This window comes from Tetrao urogallus (assembly GCF_951394365.1).
Source record: "Tetrao urogallus genome assembly, chromosome: 28".
Taxonomy (NCBI): domain Eukaryota; kingdom Metazoa; phylum Chordata; class Aves; order Galliformes; family Phasianidae; genus Tetrao; species Tetrao urogallus.
The window spans coordinates 287,590-305,418 of record NC_136841.1 but is presented as its reverse complement, the minus strand read 5'-3'; the positions used below and the strand labels follow the sequence as shown (position 1 = coordinate 305,418).

Genomic DNA, 17,829 nt, shown 5'->3' with positions numbered 1-17,829 from the left:
AAGCATTTCTGAGGAAGGAACTCAAAAGCACAGGGAGAAGATGAAGGTGTGGGGATGGAAATGGCCAACAGTGTCAGCGGGAGACAGCATCTCATTGCCGTGCAGCTTGCTTTGATGCTTTGCCCCAGTGTGTGGGGCCTCATTTCCTTGCAAGCACAGCATTAAAGGTCAAGCTTCTTGCAGGGCTCATATGCAAACACCAACACGGCCTTTGCTTCACCCATCTACGTGCTCAGGCTGCCTCAGCTGGAAGCTGAGTCCAAGGATAGATGCTCTGCTTTCTGGTTCTAGCTATTCTACGACATCATGCACTGCTCGCAGGAGACCTAAGTCTCACTACTATTCCTTTCCCTTCTGTTTCCAGCTGGGGGATGTCCACCGACAACAGAAAAGGCGTGTTTCACTAAAAAGGACATTGCTCTCTCATAGTCAGACATTAGCTGATCATCACCATAAATTGTGATGTCTTCCACAGTCAAACAAAAAGACTGGGCAAAAATTGCCTGGTTCCCCAGCACCCCCATGTCCATGTTTTGCATCCTACTTTGCACATACATCCTGACAATACAGCACACACCAACAAACACACAACATTTCCAGGTTGCACTGGAAGCACACTTGCCCAGAAGCATGTGGAATATGGGAGTGCCATCATGGGCAGCTGGGACAGCAGCAGGAGTCAGGGTTGTTCCAAACACATATGCCAAAGGAGGACATCAATCTCTATGCAGCGTTGGCCAGAGGCAATAGGCACCCAGGGGGAATTGACTGCCCAACAGGTGACACCCAACATACACACCTCAGGCTCCAGCCAGGCCACATCCCAGGGCACTCACAAAATGCCACCGCAATTATGCTGGGACTCCACCAGCCACACGTAAATCTCTCATCATGGAGACACAACCAAATGTCTCACTTAGGAAGATGAAGAGAATGGAAACCAGGAGACACACCACCAGTGGAACTCATTACACAGTGCCTGAGCAAGGCAGATGCAGAAATGCCCAACAGGTCCACCAAAGACCAGCTCAACAATCAGGTTGGCAGTGCTACGGCAGCACTGATGCCAGGCCAGGGAGCCGGGGCACAGCTCAGGTTGCGGTGCTGTGACAGTAACATGGGCCAACAATCCTGAGCAGTGCCAGAATAATACACGTGCACCCAAGAGGGAGCTGGGAACGCACCGGGCAACGGTGCATCTAGTGCAAGGGGACAATTATCAAGCACAAACTGACCTGTCCGAGAACAGCAGAATCAGACTGATGTCCTTGAGCTGGAGACAAGGCTGAGGCGCTCATGACAGAGGTGTGATACAGGCCCTGGGTGAATGGGCCTGAGTCAGTGGGTGTGGTGGGAGACCACAGGTGAGTGTGTGGAGAGCCGTTGGGCAACTCTCAGAGCGCTGATGTGAGTGAAAAGAACATCTCCCATGCACTGGGTCGCAGCAGACCATCTTCATCTGCCACAGAAAAGGAAGAGAGGATTTCCTTTGTCCTCAACGGAAACTTCTGTTTATTTCCAGTGTGAAAAATATGTCCTTGTTTCTCAGGATCTGCCCAAAGTGTTTCTGGTGCCCTACAGCACCTTGCCACTCATGACCACGAGGTGCACATGCTGCCTTCCATTCCAGATACCGTATTTTATGTTCATTCTCCTCCTACTCTCTGCTCACCGTGGCTTCACGTTTGGTGAAAGGCATCGCAGGGCTTCCCACAGCCCATGGCACCCTGTGCCTTCAACAGGACACGGAGGCACAGACAAATGCCTCATGTAAGGTGGGCTAGAGCATATGCGAAGTAGAGCTCTGTACCTTGTTTTCCCCTGAACTCCCTGTGGCAAGAGCAATCATCACATCTGCTGAAGTGAGACAAAGTAGCAAAGGCCACTCCACACTCAAAGCACCCCTATCCCTCTCTGATGCTGGTGGCATAGCATATGTGCAGCAACAGGCCAGATGGCACAATGCCTGCAACCAGGAGAATTTGTCCTCCTCGTGTTCACACTGGTCAGCCAATGACTTGTGAAATGCCTTTAATTCAGAGACGTTGGTCAAGGGTCCTACTAAAACAGATTAAGCACTGGTAGAAGACGTGAGCTTCACAACCCAAGATACTCCATTTCACTTTGAGGAATGTTGAGCACCTCAACAAGGAAGGAACACAAAGAGACTCAGATTTGAATGCAGCACAACATTTATTAAGAATGAAGGTAGAAATAAGGCAATGTATTGTGAACGGAATCTGGCCCAGGCTGCTATGAAGGCAGCTGATACGCAGATTCACCATCACCACAATGAGATGCACAACTTCCTCCATTACATGGAGAGGGAGGAAAGAAGCAGGGCCATCTCAACTTGCTTTAGGATGAACCCAAGGCACAGGACAGCTAGAGACAACAAGGATGTGTGATGCTGACAAGAAAGTGGAAGAAGAAGATATCTGCTGGTCATGCGGCCAGAACGCAGGAGCTGGCCCCCCAGAATCCCTCTCTGCTTTACAGGAGGGCATGAAAGGTGCTCAGCATACTTGGAAACGCTGGCCAACAGCTCTGTCCTCAGTCCAGCCTCTGGCTTTGGGCTTCCTGGGCAATGGGCTCATGGGAATTCCACCTCATCCTTAGTAGGGCAGGCACCTCCTGCTAGAGAAGCGGCTGCCCAGGCCAGAGATGCCAAAGCCACCGGAGGAGATGGGCACGCCCTCCTCACTCAGGATGCTGCCAACAGCAGCGGAGGTGCTGGAGCCCACCGCGGTGTTCTGGGGGAAGGAGCTGAGGATGGGTCCGGGCAGGGTGACCACGACGGGAGAGGGCTGGATCACCACCCGGGAGTCCTGGCACTGGCGCACACAGGGCTCGTTGCAGCTGTTGGCCAGCGGGGTCGGGCCACAGGGACGGCACAGATCGTAGCAGGACATGGCTGTGGGGTGGAGGAGGACCTGGAGAGGGGACAGAAAAAGAAGTCAGTGCAAGCAGCAGCCTGGTGGCCTGCTCTCAAAGGCAGCAGGGACTGGTAATGCGAGGTGAGAGAGGGTCTGAGCTGCCCAGATCCCCAAGAGCCCCAGCAGAGTCAGCCCAAGGCTTGATCCCACTGGCATGCAGAACAGAGTTGGTGGGAGCCCCCTCAAGGTGCAAGGTTCACACCAAGGCTTTCACAGAGGGAAAGGCACATTGGAAAACACAAGAGCAAGAGGAGAAGCAGAGAAAGATGAGGGTGAGAAGAAGGCCACTGCAGCTCACCTTGTTCACCAGGGAGGAGAAGGCAAGAGAAGTGGATGAGGGAGCCTGGTGCTGGACTGGCTTTTATACCAATCTGCACCGCCCCAGGCCCAGAGGCAACCCATGTGTGAGTAGCTGTAGTGGGGCAAGCCCATTTGGATGCAAAACAACACAATTATCAAAATTGATGGATTAATTCTCTTCCCTACAAAGCTACTTCTCCATTCTCATTTCCCAGTTCCTGACAAGTCCATTTTGCCACACAAGCTCCTTTCAAGCGACAGAATTAGAGGCCTAAGCATTTCTGAGGAAGGAACTCAAAAGCACAGGGAGAAGATGAAGGTGTGGGGATGGAAATGGCCAACAGTGTCAGCGGGAGACAGCATCTCATTGCCGTGCAGCTTGCTTTGATGCTTTGCCCCAGTGTGTGGGGCCTCATTTCCTTGCAAGCACAGCATTAAAGGTCAAGCTTCTTGCAGGGCTCATATGCAAACACCAACACGGCCTTTGCTTCACCCATCTACGTGCTCAGGCTGCCTCAGCTGGAAGCTGAGTCCAAGGATAGATGCTCTGCTTTCTGGTTCTAGCTATTCTACGACATCATGCACTGCTCGCAGGAGACCTAAGTCTCACTACTATTCCTTTCCCTTCCGTTTCCAGCTGGGGGATGTCCACCGACAACAGAAAAGGCGTGTTTCACTAAAAAGGACATTGCTCTCTCATAGTCAGACATTAGCTGATCATCATCATAAATTGTGATGTCTTCCACAGTCAAACAAATAGACTGGGCAAAAATTGCCTGGTTCCCCAGCACCCCCATGTCCATGTTTTGCATCCTACTTTGCACATACATCCTGACACAACAGCACACACCAACAAACACACAACATTTCCAGGTTGCACTGGAAGCACACTTGCCCAGAAGCATGTGGAATATGGGAGTGCCATCGTGGGCAGCTGGGACAGTAGCAGGAGTCACGGCCTCCATGAGGATGTGCACCAAGCTCTATGCAGCATTGGCCTGAGGCAGCAGGCGCCCAGGGGGAATTGACTGCCCAACAGGTGACACCCAACATACACACCTCAGGCTCCAGCCAGGCCACATCCCAGGGCACTCACAAAATGTCTCCACAATTATGCTGGGACTTCACCAGCCACCCGTAAATCTCTCATCATGGAGACACAACCAAATGTCTCACTTAGGAAGATGAAGAGAATGGAAACCAGGAGACACACCACCAGTGGAACTCATTACACAGTGCCTGAGCAAGGCAGATGCAGAAATGCCCAACAGGTCCACCAAAGACCAGCTCAACAATCAGGTTGGCAGTGCTACGGCAGCACTGATGCCAGGCCAGGGAGCTGGGGCACAGCTCAGGTTGCGATGCTGTGACAGTAACATGGGCCAACACTCCTGAGCAGTGCCAGAATAATACACGTGCACCCAAGAGGGAGCTGGGAACGCACCGGGCAACGGTGCATCTAGTGCAAGGGGACAATTATCAAGCACAAACTGACCTGTTCGAGAACAGCAGAACCAGACTAATGTCCCTGAGCTGGAGACAAGGCTGAGGGCTGATGACAGAGGTGTGATACAGGCCCTGGGTGAATGGGCCTGAGTCGGTGGGTATGGTGGGAGACCCCATGTGTGATTGTGAGGAGCACCGATAGGCCTCTGGCAGACCTAGAGCACTGATGTGCCTGAAGAGAACATCTCCCATGACCCCGGAAATGGGACACCATCTTCATCTGCCACAGAAAAGGAAGGCAGGACTTCCTCTAGGTACAAATGGCATCACTTGTGGTAGTGTGGGGCACAGTGCAACAAGCCAGCCATACACACGACACGTTACTTCTCTCTCTGAACCTCATGATCTTCCAGATTCCAGCTTCCATTCAAAAAGACCCAAAATTGACGATGCTCATAGCCACGATAATTTATGTATTTATTTGCTTCTTCCTCATGATGCTATTGTCATATACTGACTTGCTAAACCTTCATGCTTGCAGCATGATGGATCTGCACACATACAAGCAGTGTCTCTGCACTGGCCTTGTATTCCTCAATATTTCAGAAATAGAACAGTAGGCATAGAGGGAAGGTGTGGGAGCAGAACCCCCACAGCAGTGGGAGTGTCTGTGCGCTGGAAATAGCTGCCCAGACAGCTGCTGGTCTGTCCTTTGCTGAACATAGTCCAGGACCCACCTGGATGCTTTCTGTGCTGGCAGATCCAGGGAACCTGCTTTAGCAGGTTTAGGTTTGGCAGGACTAGAAGGCCCCCGGAGGTCCCTTACAACCCCATTGTTTCGTTTCTGTGATTCCACAAAATGATCTTTACGCTCCAAGATATCCCATTTCCCACCAGTGATTGGGCATCCCAGCAAGGAAGGAACACAAAAAGACTGAGATTACAATGCAGCATAAAATTTATTGAGACAACAGAAGAAATCAAAGCAGTGCATGAGAGAAGCCATCTTGCCCATGCTTCTATGAAGGAAGCTAGGACTCAGACACCTCATCATCACGGTGGGATTCAGGAGGTTCTCCCTTAGAATACAAAAGAGAGAAGAAGCAGGGTCATCTCCACTTGCTTCAGGGCAAACCCAAGGCACAGGACAGCAGGAGACAATATGGACTCATGACGATGAGTAGAAAGTGGGAGAAGAAGAGGACATGTGGAGGCAGCATTTCCAGACCGTCAAGGTGGCATGCAGGATGCACGCTCTGCTTTCCCATAGAGTGCAAGGGTGCTCAGTCCATGTGGAAACACTGACGAGCAGCTCTGTCCTGTGTCCTGTGCCTGGCTTTGGTCTTCCTGGGCAATGGGCTCAAGCGATGCCCACCTCATGCTTAGCAGGGCAGGTACCTCCTGCTAGAGAAGCGGCTGCCCAGGCCAGAGATGCCAAAGCCACCGGAGGAGATGGGCACGCCCTCCTCACTCAGGATGCTGCCAACAGCAGCGGAGGTGCTGGAGCCCACCGCGGTGTTCTGGGGGAAGGAGCTGAGGATGGGTCCGGGCAGGGTGACCACGACGGGAGAGGGCTGGATCACCACCCGGGAGTCCTGGCACTGGCGCACACAGGGCTCGTTGCAGCTGTTGGCCAGCGGGGTCGGGCCACAGGGACGGCACAGATCGTAGCAGGACATGGCTGTGGGATGGAGGTGGACCTGGAGAGGGGACAGAAAAAGAAGTCAGTGCAAGCAGCAGCCTGGTGGCCTGCTCTCAAAGGCAGCAGGGACTGGTAATGCGAGGTGAGAGAGTATCTTAGCAGCCCAGATCCCCAAGAGCCCCAGCAGAGTCAGCCCCAGTCCTTATCCGACTGGCATGCAGAACAGAGTTGGTGGGAGCCCCCTCAAGGAGTAAGGTTCACACTAAGGCTTTCACAGAGGGAAAGGCACATTGGAAAACACAAGAGCAAGAGGAGAAGCAGAGGAGGAGTAGGGTGAGGAGAAGGCCACTGCAGCTCACCTTGTTCACCAGGGAGGAGAAGGCAAGAGAAGTGGATGAGGGAGCCTGGTGCTGGACTGGCTTTTATACCAATCTGCACCGCCCCAGGCCCAGAGGCAACCCATGTGTGAGTAGCTGTAGTGGGGCAAGCCCATTTGGATGCAAAACAACACAATTATAGAAATTGATGCCTTACTCCTCCTCCCTACAGAGCTACTTCTCCGTTTTCATTTCCCAGTTCATGACAAGTCCATTTTGCCACACAAGCTCCTTTCAAGTGACAGAATTAGAGGCCTAAGACATTTCTGAGGAAGGAACTCAAAAGCACAGGGAGAAGATGAAGGTGTGGGGATGGAGATGGCCAAAGTCCTCTCAGCTGGTGACAGCTTCTCATTCCTCTGCAACTTGCTTTAAAATTTTGATTTAACGTGTACAGCCTCGTTTCCTTGCAAGCACAGCATTAAAGGTCAAGCTTCTTGCAGGGCTCATATGCAAAGGCCAACACGGCCTTGGCTTCACCCGTCTACGTGCTCAGGCTGCCTCAGCGGGAAGCAGTCCAAGGATGGATGCTCTGCTTTCTGGTTCTAGCTGATCTACAACATGAAGCACTGCTCTCAGGAGACCTGAGAGTTAGGGGAGTGCAGTTAGGTTGCAGCTTGACTAATTGATCTTGAAGGTCTTTTCCAACCGGAGCAGTTCCATGAGTCGATGACTGTATGCTTCACTGTTTTTCCTCTCTCCTCGGTCAGCAGCTGAGAGAGGCTCCCTGATACCGCAGTAGGAACTTTTCTCCATCTAGGACACTGCACTCTCACAAACATATATGAGTCAACCACTCCTTGTAAACTGAGATGTCTGCCACAATCAAACAAGAAGACTGGGCAAAAAATGAGCATCTCTCCACCACCCCCATGCCCACACATTGAATTCTGCTTTGCCCTTACTTCCTGACACAACAGTGTGCACCAACAAACAGACAACAACACTTCCAGGATGAAAGCACACTTGCCCAGAAACGACGGAAGTCTGGCAGTTCCAGCAAGGGCAGCTGGGACAGCAGCAGCAGCAGCCAGGGCCTCCATGAGGACGTGCACAAAGCTCGATTCACTGTTCGCCTGAGGCAGTAGGCGCCCAGGGGGAATTGACTGCCCAACAGGTGACACCCAACATACACACCTCAGGCTCCAGCCAGGCCACATCCCAGGGCACTCACAAAATGTCTCCACAATTATGCTGGGACTCCACCAGCCACACGTAAATCTCTCATCATGGAGACACAACCAAATGTCTCACTTAGGAAGATGAAGAGAATGGAAACCAGGAGACACACCACCAGTGGAACTCATTACACAGTGCCTGAGCAAGGCAGATGCAGAAATGCCCAACAGGTCCACCAAAGACCAGCTCAACAATCAGGTTGGCAGTGCTACGGCAGCACTGATGCCAGGCCAGGGAGCCGGGGCACAGCTCAGGTTGCGATGCTGTGACAGTAACATGGGCCAACACTCCTGAGCAGTGCCAGAATAATACACGTGCACCCAAGAGGGAGCTGGGAACGCACCGGGCAACGGTGCATCTAGTGCAAGGGACAATTATCAAGCATAAACTGACCTGTTCGAGAACAGCAGAATAGGACTGATGTCCTTGAGCTGGAGACAAGGCTGAGGGCTGATGGCAGAGGTGTGATACAGGCCCTGGGTGAATGGGCCTGAGTCGGTGGGTACGGTGGGAGACCGCATGTGATTGTGAGGAGCACCGATAGGCCTCTGGCAGACCTAGAGCACTGATGTGCCTGAAGAGAACATCTCCCATGACCCTGGAAATGGGACCCCATCTTCATCTGCCACAGAAAAGGAAGGCAGGACTTCCTCTAGGTACAAATGGCATCACTTGTGGTAGTGTGGGGCACAGTGCAACAAGCCAGCCATACACACGACACGTTACTTCTCTCTCTGAACCTCATGATCTTCCAGATTCCAGCTTCCATTCAAAAAGACCCAAAATTGACGATGCTCATAGCCACTATAATTTATGTATTTATTTGCTTCTTCCTCATGTTGCTATTGTCATATACTGACTTGCTAAACCTTCATGCTTGCAGCATGATGGATCTGCACACATACAAGCAGTGTCTCTGCACTGGCCTTGTATTCCTCAATATTTCAGAAATAGAACAGTAGGCATAGAGGGAAGGTGTGGGAGCAGAACCCCCACAGCAGTGGGAGTGTCTGTGCGCTGGAAATAGCTGCCCAGACAGCTGCTGGTCTGTCCTTTGCTGAACATAGTCCAGGACCCACCTGGATGCTTTCTGTGCTGGCAGATCCAGGGAACCTGCTTTAGCAGGTTTAGGTTTGGCAGGACTAGAAGGCCCCCAGAGGTCCCTTACAACCCCATTGTTTCGTTTCTGTGATTCCACAAAATGATCTTTACGCTCCAAGATATCCCATTTCCCACCAGTGATTGGGCATCCCAGCAAGGAAGGAACACAAAAAGACTGAGATTACAATGCAGCATAAAATTTATTGAGACAACAGAAGAAATCAAAGCAGTGCATGAGAGAAGCAATCTTGCCCATGCTTCTATGAAGGAAGCTAGGACTCAGACACCTCATCATCACGGTGGGATTCAGGAGGTTCTCCCTTAGAATACAAAAGAGAGAAGAAGCAGGGTCATCTCCACTTGCTTCAGGGCAAACCCAAGGCACAGGACAGCAGGAGACAATATGGACTCATGACGATGAGTAGAAAGTGGGAGAAGAAGAGGACATGTGGAGGCAGCATTTCCAGACCGTCAAGGTGGCATGCAGGATGCACGCTCTGCTTTCCCATAGAGTGCAAGGGTGCTCAGTCCATGTGGAAACACTGACGAGCAGCTCTGTCCTGTGTCCTGTGCCTGGCTTTGGTCTTCCTGGGCAATGGGCTCAAGCGATGCCCACCTCATGCTTAGCAGGGCAGGTACCTCCTGCTAGAGAAGCGGCTGCCCAGGCCAGAGATGCCAAAGCCACCAGAGGAGATGGGCACGCCCTCCTCACTCAGGATGCTGCCAACAGCAGCGGAGGTGCTGGAGCCCACCGCGGTGTTCTGGGGGAAGGAGCTGAGGATGGGTCCGGGCAGGGTGACCACGACGGGAGAGGGCTGGATCACCACCCGGGAGTCCTGGCACTGGCGCACACAGGGCTCGTTGCAGCTGTTGGCCAGCGGGGTCGGGCCACAGGGACGGCACAGATCGTAGCAGGACATGGCTGTGGGATGGAGGTGGACCTGGAGAGGGGACAGCAAAACATAGGCAGCGTCAGCAGCAGCCTGGTGGCATGTTTGCCATGAGAGGAGGAACAGGCTGGGAAGCAGGCACAAGTAGTGCAGAGGCATAGACAGGCTTGGCCGCCCAGATCCCCAGGAGCCCCAGCACAGTCAGCCCAAGGCCTTTTCCCACCTCCCCTGGCACTGGAAAGCACAACCAGGCTGGTGGGAGCACTGCCAAAGAGCAAAGCCCACACCTAAGATTGCAAGGGCGCACCAAGAAAGTGGAGGCTAAGAGTAAGAGGAGAAGCAGAGAAAGGAGAGACTGGGGAGAAGGCCACAGCAGCTCACCTTGTTCACCAAAGTGGAGAAGGCAAGAGAAGTGGATGAGGCAGCCTGGTGCTGGACTGGCTTTTATACTGGCCTTGTCCGCCCCAGGCACAAAGCATGCTTCCGATGCAAATGTCTACAAATAGCTCATCTTGCATGCAAAACACTGACCATGACAGAAAATAGTGGCTTTTTCAAGTTGTACTGATGCTACCATTTTGTTTCCCATTTCTAGTCGCACCCATCCTATCATTCACATTCCTTTCAAGTGACTGTATTGCTGTTCAAAATCTTGCCAGAGAAATGGACACGTAGGCACAACCTGATGAGACAGCCTGTGATGATGAGTTTCTCACCACTCCAGGGGATGTCAGCCTGTGACTCTGGGGCCTTGCTTTAACATGGTCCTGATGACTGGGATTCTTCTCCTTGCAATGAAACTGTAGGCTGCACTTCAGTATCTCAAGGCCCGCATCATCACTCTAACTCTATGCTTGCGCACCTTCTTTGAAGAATCACCTTTCCAGTCAGGGCACTTGTGCTCTAGGATTTGGGAATATTTCTCAAAGGAATAATTGCTCTTGGCAGCAATGGGCCTGGCTCTTCTTTTGCAATCTAACTTTTCTCCTTCATACCTCCGTGCCTTAAGTAGCATTCTTCTAAGAATAGCAAATGTAGGCTACTGCCCTCCAATGACACCTTGCTGGACACCTCTGGTAAGCGAGGAGGAATCCCAATGACAAAAGCACACGTGGGCAATTGATACTTGTCCCTCCACCCGCCCATGTCTTTGTCACAAGTCGTGCTTTGGCCATCCAGACTGGCAGCCCAATGGGCACAACCAAACACTTGGTAGCATTTTCACTGATTAGACACGCCACCCTGTTCAGGAGCACTGAGAGTGCTCACAATGGCAGGTGGATGATCAACAGCACCAGCAGTTCCCCTGGTTCCACTGGTGGCAGGAACAGAGTGGCAGGAGCAAAGCAGAGGCTGAGGAGGACGGGAGAGTGGGAAGGAGGACTGAGGGCAAAGTTGGTGGTGTACCACTCCCTCAGTCTCCCCAGCTTGAGGCCTGTGTGGAGGACACAACTGAGCCTGGTTTGGGACCTCCCCAAGCTCAGTCTGCTCAGCAGCTGAATGGGAATTTTGGACGAGTCCTGCGGGGCTGCTCCAGACCCACTTGCCCTCAGGACGCAGTGATGAGCTTGTAAGGACTTCACGATAACTATGCATTAGACCACAGGATTGTTCCACCGGCAAAGACCATCCTGCTCCATTCCTTCACTCTGCAATGGTTTCAAGAGATATCTAAGATGCTGCCCAGTTCCTCACTTGCCAGAAGATAGCCGCTGCATTTCCAGCTTGCATTCCTCATCATTATACACACCTATGCTCAACACATACATGCAATTGCAAATCAAAGTGGGGCTTGGGTTTCAGCCATGTTGGCTTCACTTTGACATCTCTGGGACTCTTTCCACTTTGAGAGTTTGGAGATGTGCTTGGAGGAGGGACGGGCAGAAGAGTACTCTCTGAGTCGTAACATCCAGTCAGAGCTTTGCATCTTTGAGCACTAGCTCACAAAAAATACAATCTGACAATTAAAGTGTTTGCTTCATCTAATGAAATTAACAATCAAAACCGGAGTTCCTTATATATATCTATAAATTTGAGAGAGCACCTGGGCACTCTTGGCATACCTTGTCTAACTATACACCCATTCACATGTACTCCAGTAAGTCTCATCTGCCTTGAGGGTAACCTACCACACTGTGTGGAAAGGAGGTCTATTTAGAACTACAGGTGCCCACTCTTTTCCAACCCAAAACACACATCAAAACCCAACACATCACATCAACCCCTAGACAGATGATCCAGTCATGCCAACATGGAAGGAACACAAGGAGACTGAGATTACAATGCAGCATAAACTTTATTGAGTCTAAAGATAGAAACGAAGCAATGCACGATGGAATGGATCTGGTCCAGGCTGCTATGGGGGCAGCTGGCTCTCAGACACACTTCAAGCTGAATGGGATGCTGGCCTTCCTCATTCATATGTCTAGAGGGAGAAGAAGCAGGGCCATCTCCACTTGCCTCAGAATGAACCCAAGGCACAGGACAGCGGGACACAAGATGAACGTGTGATGTTGGGAAGAAAGTAGAAGCAGAAGACGTCTGCTGGTTGTATACCCTAGCAGTAACAACCAGCAACGGTGCTCAGCCCATCTGGAATCATTGGCCAGCAGTCGTGTCCTCAGTTCAGTGCCTGGCTTTGGTCTTCCTGGGCAATGGGCTCAAGCGATGCCCACCTCATGCTTAGCAGGGCAGGTACCTCCTGCTAGAGAAGCGGCTGCCCAGGCCAGAGATGCCAAAGCCACCGGAGGAGATGGGCACGCCCTCCTCACTCAGGATGCTGCCAACAGCAGCGGAGGTGCTGGAGCCCACCGCGGTGTTCTGGGGGAAGGAGCTGAGGATGGGTCCGGGCAGGGTGACCACGACGGGAGAGGGCTGGATCACCACCCGGGAGTCCTGGCACTGGCGCACACAGGGCTCGTTGCAGCTGTTGGCCAGCGGGGTCGGGCCACAGGGACGGCACAGATCGTAGCAGGACATGGCTGTGGGATGGAGGTGGACCTGGAGAGGGGACAGAAAAAGAAGTCAGTGCAAGCAGCAGCCTGGTGGCCTGCTCTCAAAGGCAGCAGGGACTGGTAATGCGAGGTGAGAGAGTATCTTAGCAGCCCAGATCCCCAAGAGCCCCAGCAGAGTCAGCCCCAGTCCTTATCCGACTGGCATGCAGAACAGAGTTGGTGGGAGCCCCCTCAAGGAGTAAGGTTCACACTAAGGCTTTCACAGAGGGAAAGGCACATTGGAAAACACAAGAGCAAGAGGAGAAGCAGAGGAGGAGTAGGGTGAGGAGAAGGCCACTGCAGCTCACCTTGTTCACCAGGGAGGAGAAGGCAAGAGAAGTGGATGAGGGAGCCTGGTGCTGGACTGGCTTTTATACCAATCTGCACCGCCCCAGGCCCAGAGGCAACCCATGTGTGAGTAGCTGTAGTGGGGCAAGCCCATTTGGATGCAAAACAACACAATTATAGAAATTGATGCCTTACTCCTCCTCCCTACAGAGCTACTTCTCCGTTTTCATTTCCCAGTTCATGACAAGTCCATTTTGCCACACAAGCTCCTTTCAAGTGACAGAATTAGAGGCCTAAGACATTTCTGAGGAAGGAACTCAAAAGCACAGGGAGAAGATGAAGGTGTGGGGATGGAGATGGCCAAAGTCCTCTCAGCTGGTGACAGCTTCTCATTCCTCTGCAACTTGCTTTAAAATTTTGATTTAACGTGTACAGCCTCGTTTCCTTGCAAGCACAGCATTAAAGGTCAAGCTTCTTGCAGGGCTCATATGCAAAGGCCAACACGGCCTTGGCTTCACCCGTCTACGTGCTCAGGCTGCCTCAGCGGGAAGCAGTCCAAGGATGGATGCTCTGCTTTCTGGTTCTAGCTGATCTACAACATGAAGCACTGCTCTCAGGAGACCTGAGAGTTAGGGGAGTGCAGTTAGGTTGCAGCTTGACTAATTGATCTTGAAGGTCTTTTCCAACCGGAGCAGTTCCATGAGTCGATGACTGTATGCTTCACTGTTTTTCCTCTCTCCTCGGTCAGCAGCTGAGAGAGGCTCCCTGATACCGCAGTAGGAACTTTTCTCCGTCTAGGACACTGCACTCTCACAAACATATATGAGTCAACCACTCCTTGTAAACTGAGATGTCTGCCACAATCAAACAAGAAGACTGGGCAAAAAATGAGCATCTCTCCACCACCCCCATGCCCACACATTGAATTCTGCTTTGCCCTTACATCCTGACACAACAGTGTGCACCAACAAACAGACAACAACACTTCCAGGATGAAAGCACACTTGCCCAGAAACGACGGAAGTCTGGCAGTTCCAGCAAGGGCAGCTGGGACAGCAGCAGCAGCAGCCAGGGCCTCCATGAGGATGTGCACCAAGCTCGATTCACTCTTCGCCTGAGGCAGTAGGCGCCCAGGGGGAATTGACTGCCCAACAGGTGACACCCAACATACACACCTCAGGCTCCAGCCAGGCCACATCCCAGGGCACTCACAAAATGTCTCCACAATTATGCTGGGACTCCACCAGCCACACGTAAATCTCTCATCATGGAGACACAACCAAATGTCTCACTTAGGAAGATGAAGAGAATGGAAACCAGGAGACACACCACCAGTGGAACTCATTACACAGTGCCTGAGCAAGGCAGATGCAGAAATGCCCAACAGGTCCACCAAAGACCAGCTCAACAATCAGGTTGGCAGTGCTACGGCAGCACTGATGCCAGGCCAGGGAGCCGGGGCACAGCTCAGGTTGCGATGCTGTGACAGTAACATGGGCCAACACTCCTGAGCAGTGCCAGAATAATACACGTGCACCCAAGAGGGAGCTGGGAACGCACCGGGCAACGGTGCATCTAGTGCAAGGGGACAATTATCAAGCATAAACTCACCTGTTCGAGAACAGCAGTACCAGACTAATGTCCCTGAGCTGGAGACAAGGCTGAGGGCTGATGACAGAGGTGTGATACAGGCCCTGGGTGAATGGGCCTGAGTCAGTGGGTATGGTGGGAGACCGCATGTGTGATTGTGAGGAGCATCAATAGGCCTCTGGCAGACCTAGAGCACTGATGTGCCTGAAGAGAACATCTCCCATGACCCCGGAAATGGGACACCATCTTCATCTGCCACAGAAAAGGTAAGGCAGGACTTCCTCTAGGTTCAAAAGTCATCACTTGTGGTAGTGTGGGGCACAATGCAACAAGCCAGCCATACACACGACATGTTACTTCTCTCTCTGAACCTCATGATCTTCCAGATTCCAGCATAAGACCCAAAATTGACGATGCTCATAGCCACGATAATTTATGTATTTATTTATTTCTTCCTCATGATGCTATTGTCACACACTGACTTGCTAAACATCCATGCTTGCAGCATGATGGATCTGCACACATACAAGCAGTGTCTCTGCACTGGTCTTGTATTCCTCAATATTTCAGAAATAGAACAGTAGGCATAGAGGGAAGGTGTGGGAGCAGAACCCCCACAGCAGTGGGAGTGTCTGTGCGCTGGAAATAGCTGCCCAGACAGCTGCTGGTCTGTCCTTTGCTGAACATAGTCCAGGACCCACCTGGATGCTTTCTGTGCTGGCAGATCCAGGGAACCTGCTTTAGCAGGTTAAGGTATGGCAGGACTAGAAGGCCCCCAGAGGTCCCTTACAACCCCATTGTTTCGTTTCTGTGATTCCACAAAATGATCTTTACACTCCAAGATATCCCATTTCCCACCAGTGATTGGGCATCCCAGCAAGGAAGGAACACAAAAAGACTGAGATTACAATGCAGCATAAAATTTATTGAGACAACAGAAGAAATCAAAGCAGTGCATGAGAGAAGCCATCTTGCCCATGCTTCTATGAAGGAAGCTAGGACTCAGACACCTCATCATCACGGTGGGATTCAGGAGGTTCTCCCTTAGAATACAAAAGAGAGAAGAAGCAGGGTCATCTCCACTTGCTTCAGGGCAAACCCAAGGCACAGGACAGCAGGAGACAATATGGGCTCGTGACGATGAGTAGAAAGTGGGAGAAGAAGAGGACATGTGGAGGCAGCATTTCCAGACCGTCAAGGTGGCATGCAGGATGCACGCTCTGCTTTCCCATAGAGTGCAAGGGTGCTCAGTCCATGTGGAAACACTGACGAGCAGCTCTGTCCTGTGTCCTGTGCCTGGCTTTGGTCTTCCTGGGCAATGGGCTCAAGCGATGCCCACCTCATGCTTAGCAGGGCAGGTACCTCCTGCTAGAGAAGCGGCTGCCCAGGCCAGAGATGCCAAAGCCACCGGAGGAGATGGGCACGCCCTCCTCACTCAGGATGCTGCCAACAGCAGCGGAGGTGCTGGAGCCCACCGCGGTGTTCTGGGGGAAGGAGCTGAGGATGGGTCCGGGCAGGGTGACCACGACGGGAGAGGGCTGGATCACCACCCGGGAGTCCTGGCACTGGCGCACACAGGGCTCGTTGCAGCTGTTGGCCAGCGGGGTCGGGCCACAGGGACGGCACAGATCGTAGCAGGACATGGCTGTGGGATGGAGGTGGACCTGGAGAGGGGACAGCAAAACATAGGCAGCGTCAGCAGCAGCCTGGTGGCATGTTTGCCATGAGAGGAGGAACAGGCTGGGAAGCAGGCACAAGTAGTGCAGAGGCATAGACAGGCTTGGCCGCCCAGATCCCCAGGAGCCCCAGCACAGTCAGCCCAAGGCCTTTTCCCACCTCCCCTGGCACTGGAAAGCACAACCAGGCTGGTGGGAGCACTGCCAAAGAGCAAAGCCCACACCTAAGATTGCAAGGGCGCACCAAGAAAGTGGAGGCTAAGAGTAAGAGGAGAAGCAGAGAAAGGAGAGACTGGGGAGAAGGCCACAGCAGCTCACCTTGTTCACCAAAGTGGAGAAGGCAAGAGAAGTGGATGAGGCAGCCTGGTGCTGGACTGGCTTTTATACTGGCCTTGTCCGCCCCAGGCACAAACATGCTTCCGATGCAAATGTCTACATATAGCTCATCTTGCATGCAAAACACTGACCATGACAGAAAATAGTGGCTTTTTCAAGTTGTACTGATGCTACCATTTTGTTTCCCATTTCTAGTCGCACCCATCCTATCATTCACATTCCTTTCAAGTGACTGTATTGCTGTTCAAAATCTTGCCAGAGAAATGGACACGTAGGCACAACCTGATGAGACAGCCTGTGATGATGAGTTTCTCACCACTCCAGGGGATGTCAGCCTGTGACTCTGGGGCCTTGCTTTAACATGGTCCTGATGACTGGGATTCTTCTCCTTGCAATGAAACTGTAGGCTGCACTTCAGTATCTCAAGGCCCGCATCATCACTCTAACTCTATGCTTGCGCACCTTCTTTGAAGAATCACCTTTCCAGTCAGGGCACTTGTGCTCTAGGATTTGGGAATATTTCTCAAAGGAATAATTGCTCTTGGCAGCAATGGGCCTGGCTCTTCTTTTGCAATCTAACTTTTCTCCTTCATACCTCCGTGCCTTAAGTAGCATTCTTCTAAGAATAGCAAATGTAGGCTACTGCCCTCCAATGACACCTTGCTGGACACCTCTGGTAAGCGAGGAGGAATCCCAACGACAAAAGCACACGTGGGCAATTGATACCTGTCCCTCCACCCGCCCATGTCTTTGACACAAGTCATGCTTTGGCCATCCAGACTGGCAGCCCAATGGGCACAACCAAACACTTGGTAGCATTTTCACTGATTAGACACGCCACCCTGTTCAGGAGCACTGAGAGTGCTCACAATGGCAGGTGGATGATCAACAGCACCAGCAGTTCCCCTGGTTCCACTGGTGGCAGGAACAGAGTGGCAGGAGCAAAGCAGAGGCTGAGGAGGACGGGAGAGTGGGAAGGAGGACTGAGGGCAAAGTTGGTGGTGTACCACTCCCTCAGTCTCCCCAGCTTGAGGCCTGTGTGGAGGACACAACTGAGCCTGGTTTGGGACCTCCC

At 52.2% G+C, this 17,829-nt stretch overlaps 1 protein-coding gene and 4 pseudogenes across 5 annotated transcripts; all 5 read right to left on the bottom strand.

Moving 5' to 3' along the window:
• Positions 1-2,615: 2,615 nt before the first annotated feature.
• LOC306956233 (feather keratin 4) lies at positions 2,616-2,912 on the bottom strand (the record flags this gene model as incomplete). The annotated part of the gene is made up of 1 exon (XM_079547612.1): positions 2,616-2,912. One exon carries the CDS (start codon positions 2,910-2,912, stop codon positions 2,616-2,618), a length of 297 nt encoding a protein of 98 aa, XP_079403738.1.
• A 3,152-nt stretch (positions 2,913-6,064) lies between these two features.
• On the bottom strand, positions 6,065-6,361 carry LOC306956230 (feather keratin 2 pseudogene; annotated as a pseudogene). The gene has a single exon. The product of its transcript is annotated as a feather keratin 2 pseudogene (transcript).
• Positions 6,362-9,604: 3,243 nt separating this feature from the next.
• Positions 9,605-9,901, bottom strand: LOC306956229 (feather keratin 2 pseudogene; annotated as a pseudogene). The gene has a single exon. The product of its transcript is annotated as a feather keratin 2 pseudogene (transcript).
• A 2,652-nt stretch (positions 9,902-12,553) lies between these two features.
• LOC306956227 (feather keratin 2 pseudogene) lies at positions 12,554-12,850 on the bottom strand (annotated as a pseudogene). The gene has a single exon. The product of its transcript is annotated as a feather keratin 2 pseudogene (transcript).
• A 3,238-nt stretch (positions 12,851-16,088) lies between these two features.
• Positions 16,089-16,385, bottom strand: LOC306956226 (feather keratin 2 pseudogene; annotated as a pseudogene). Its single transcript has one exon. The product of its transcript is annotated as a feather keratin 2 pseudogene (transcript).
• Positions 16,386-17,829: the final 1,444 nt, after the last annotated feature.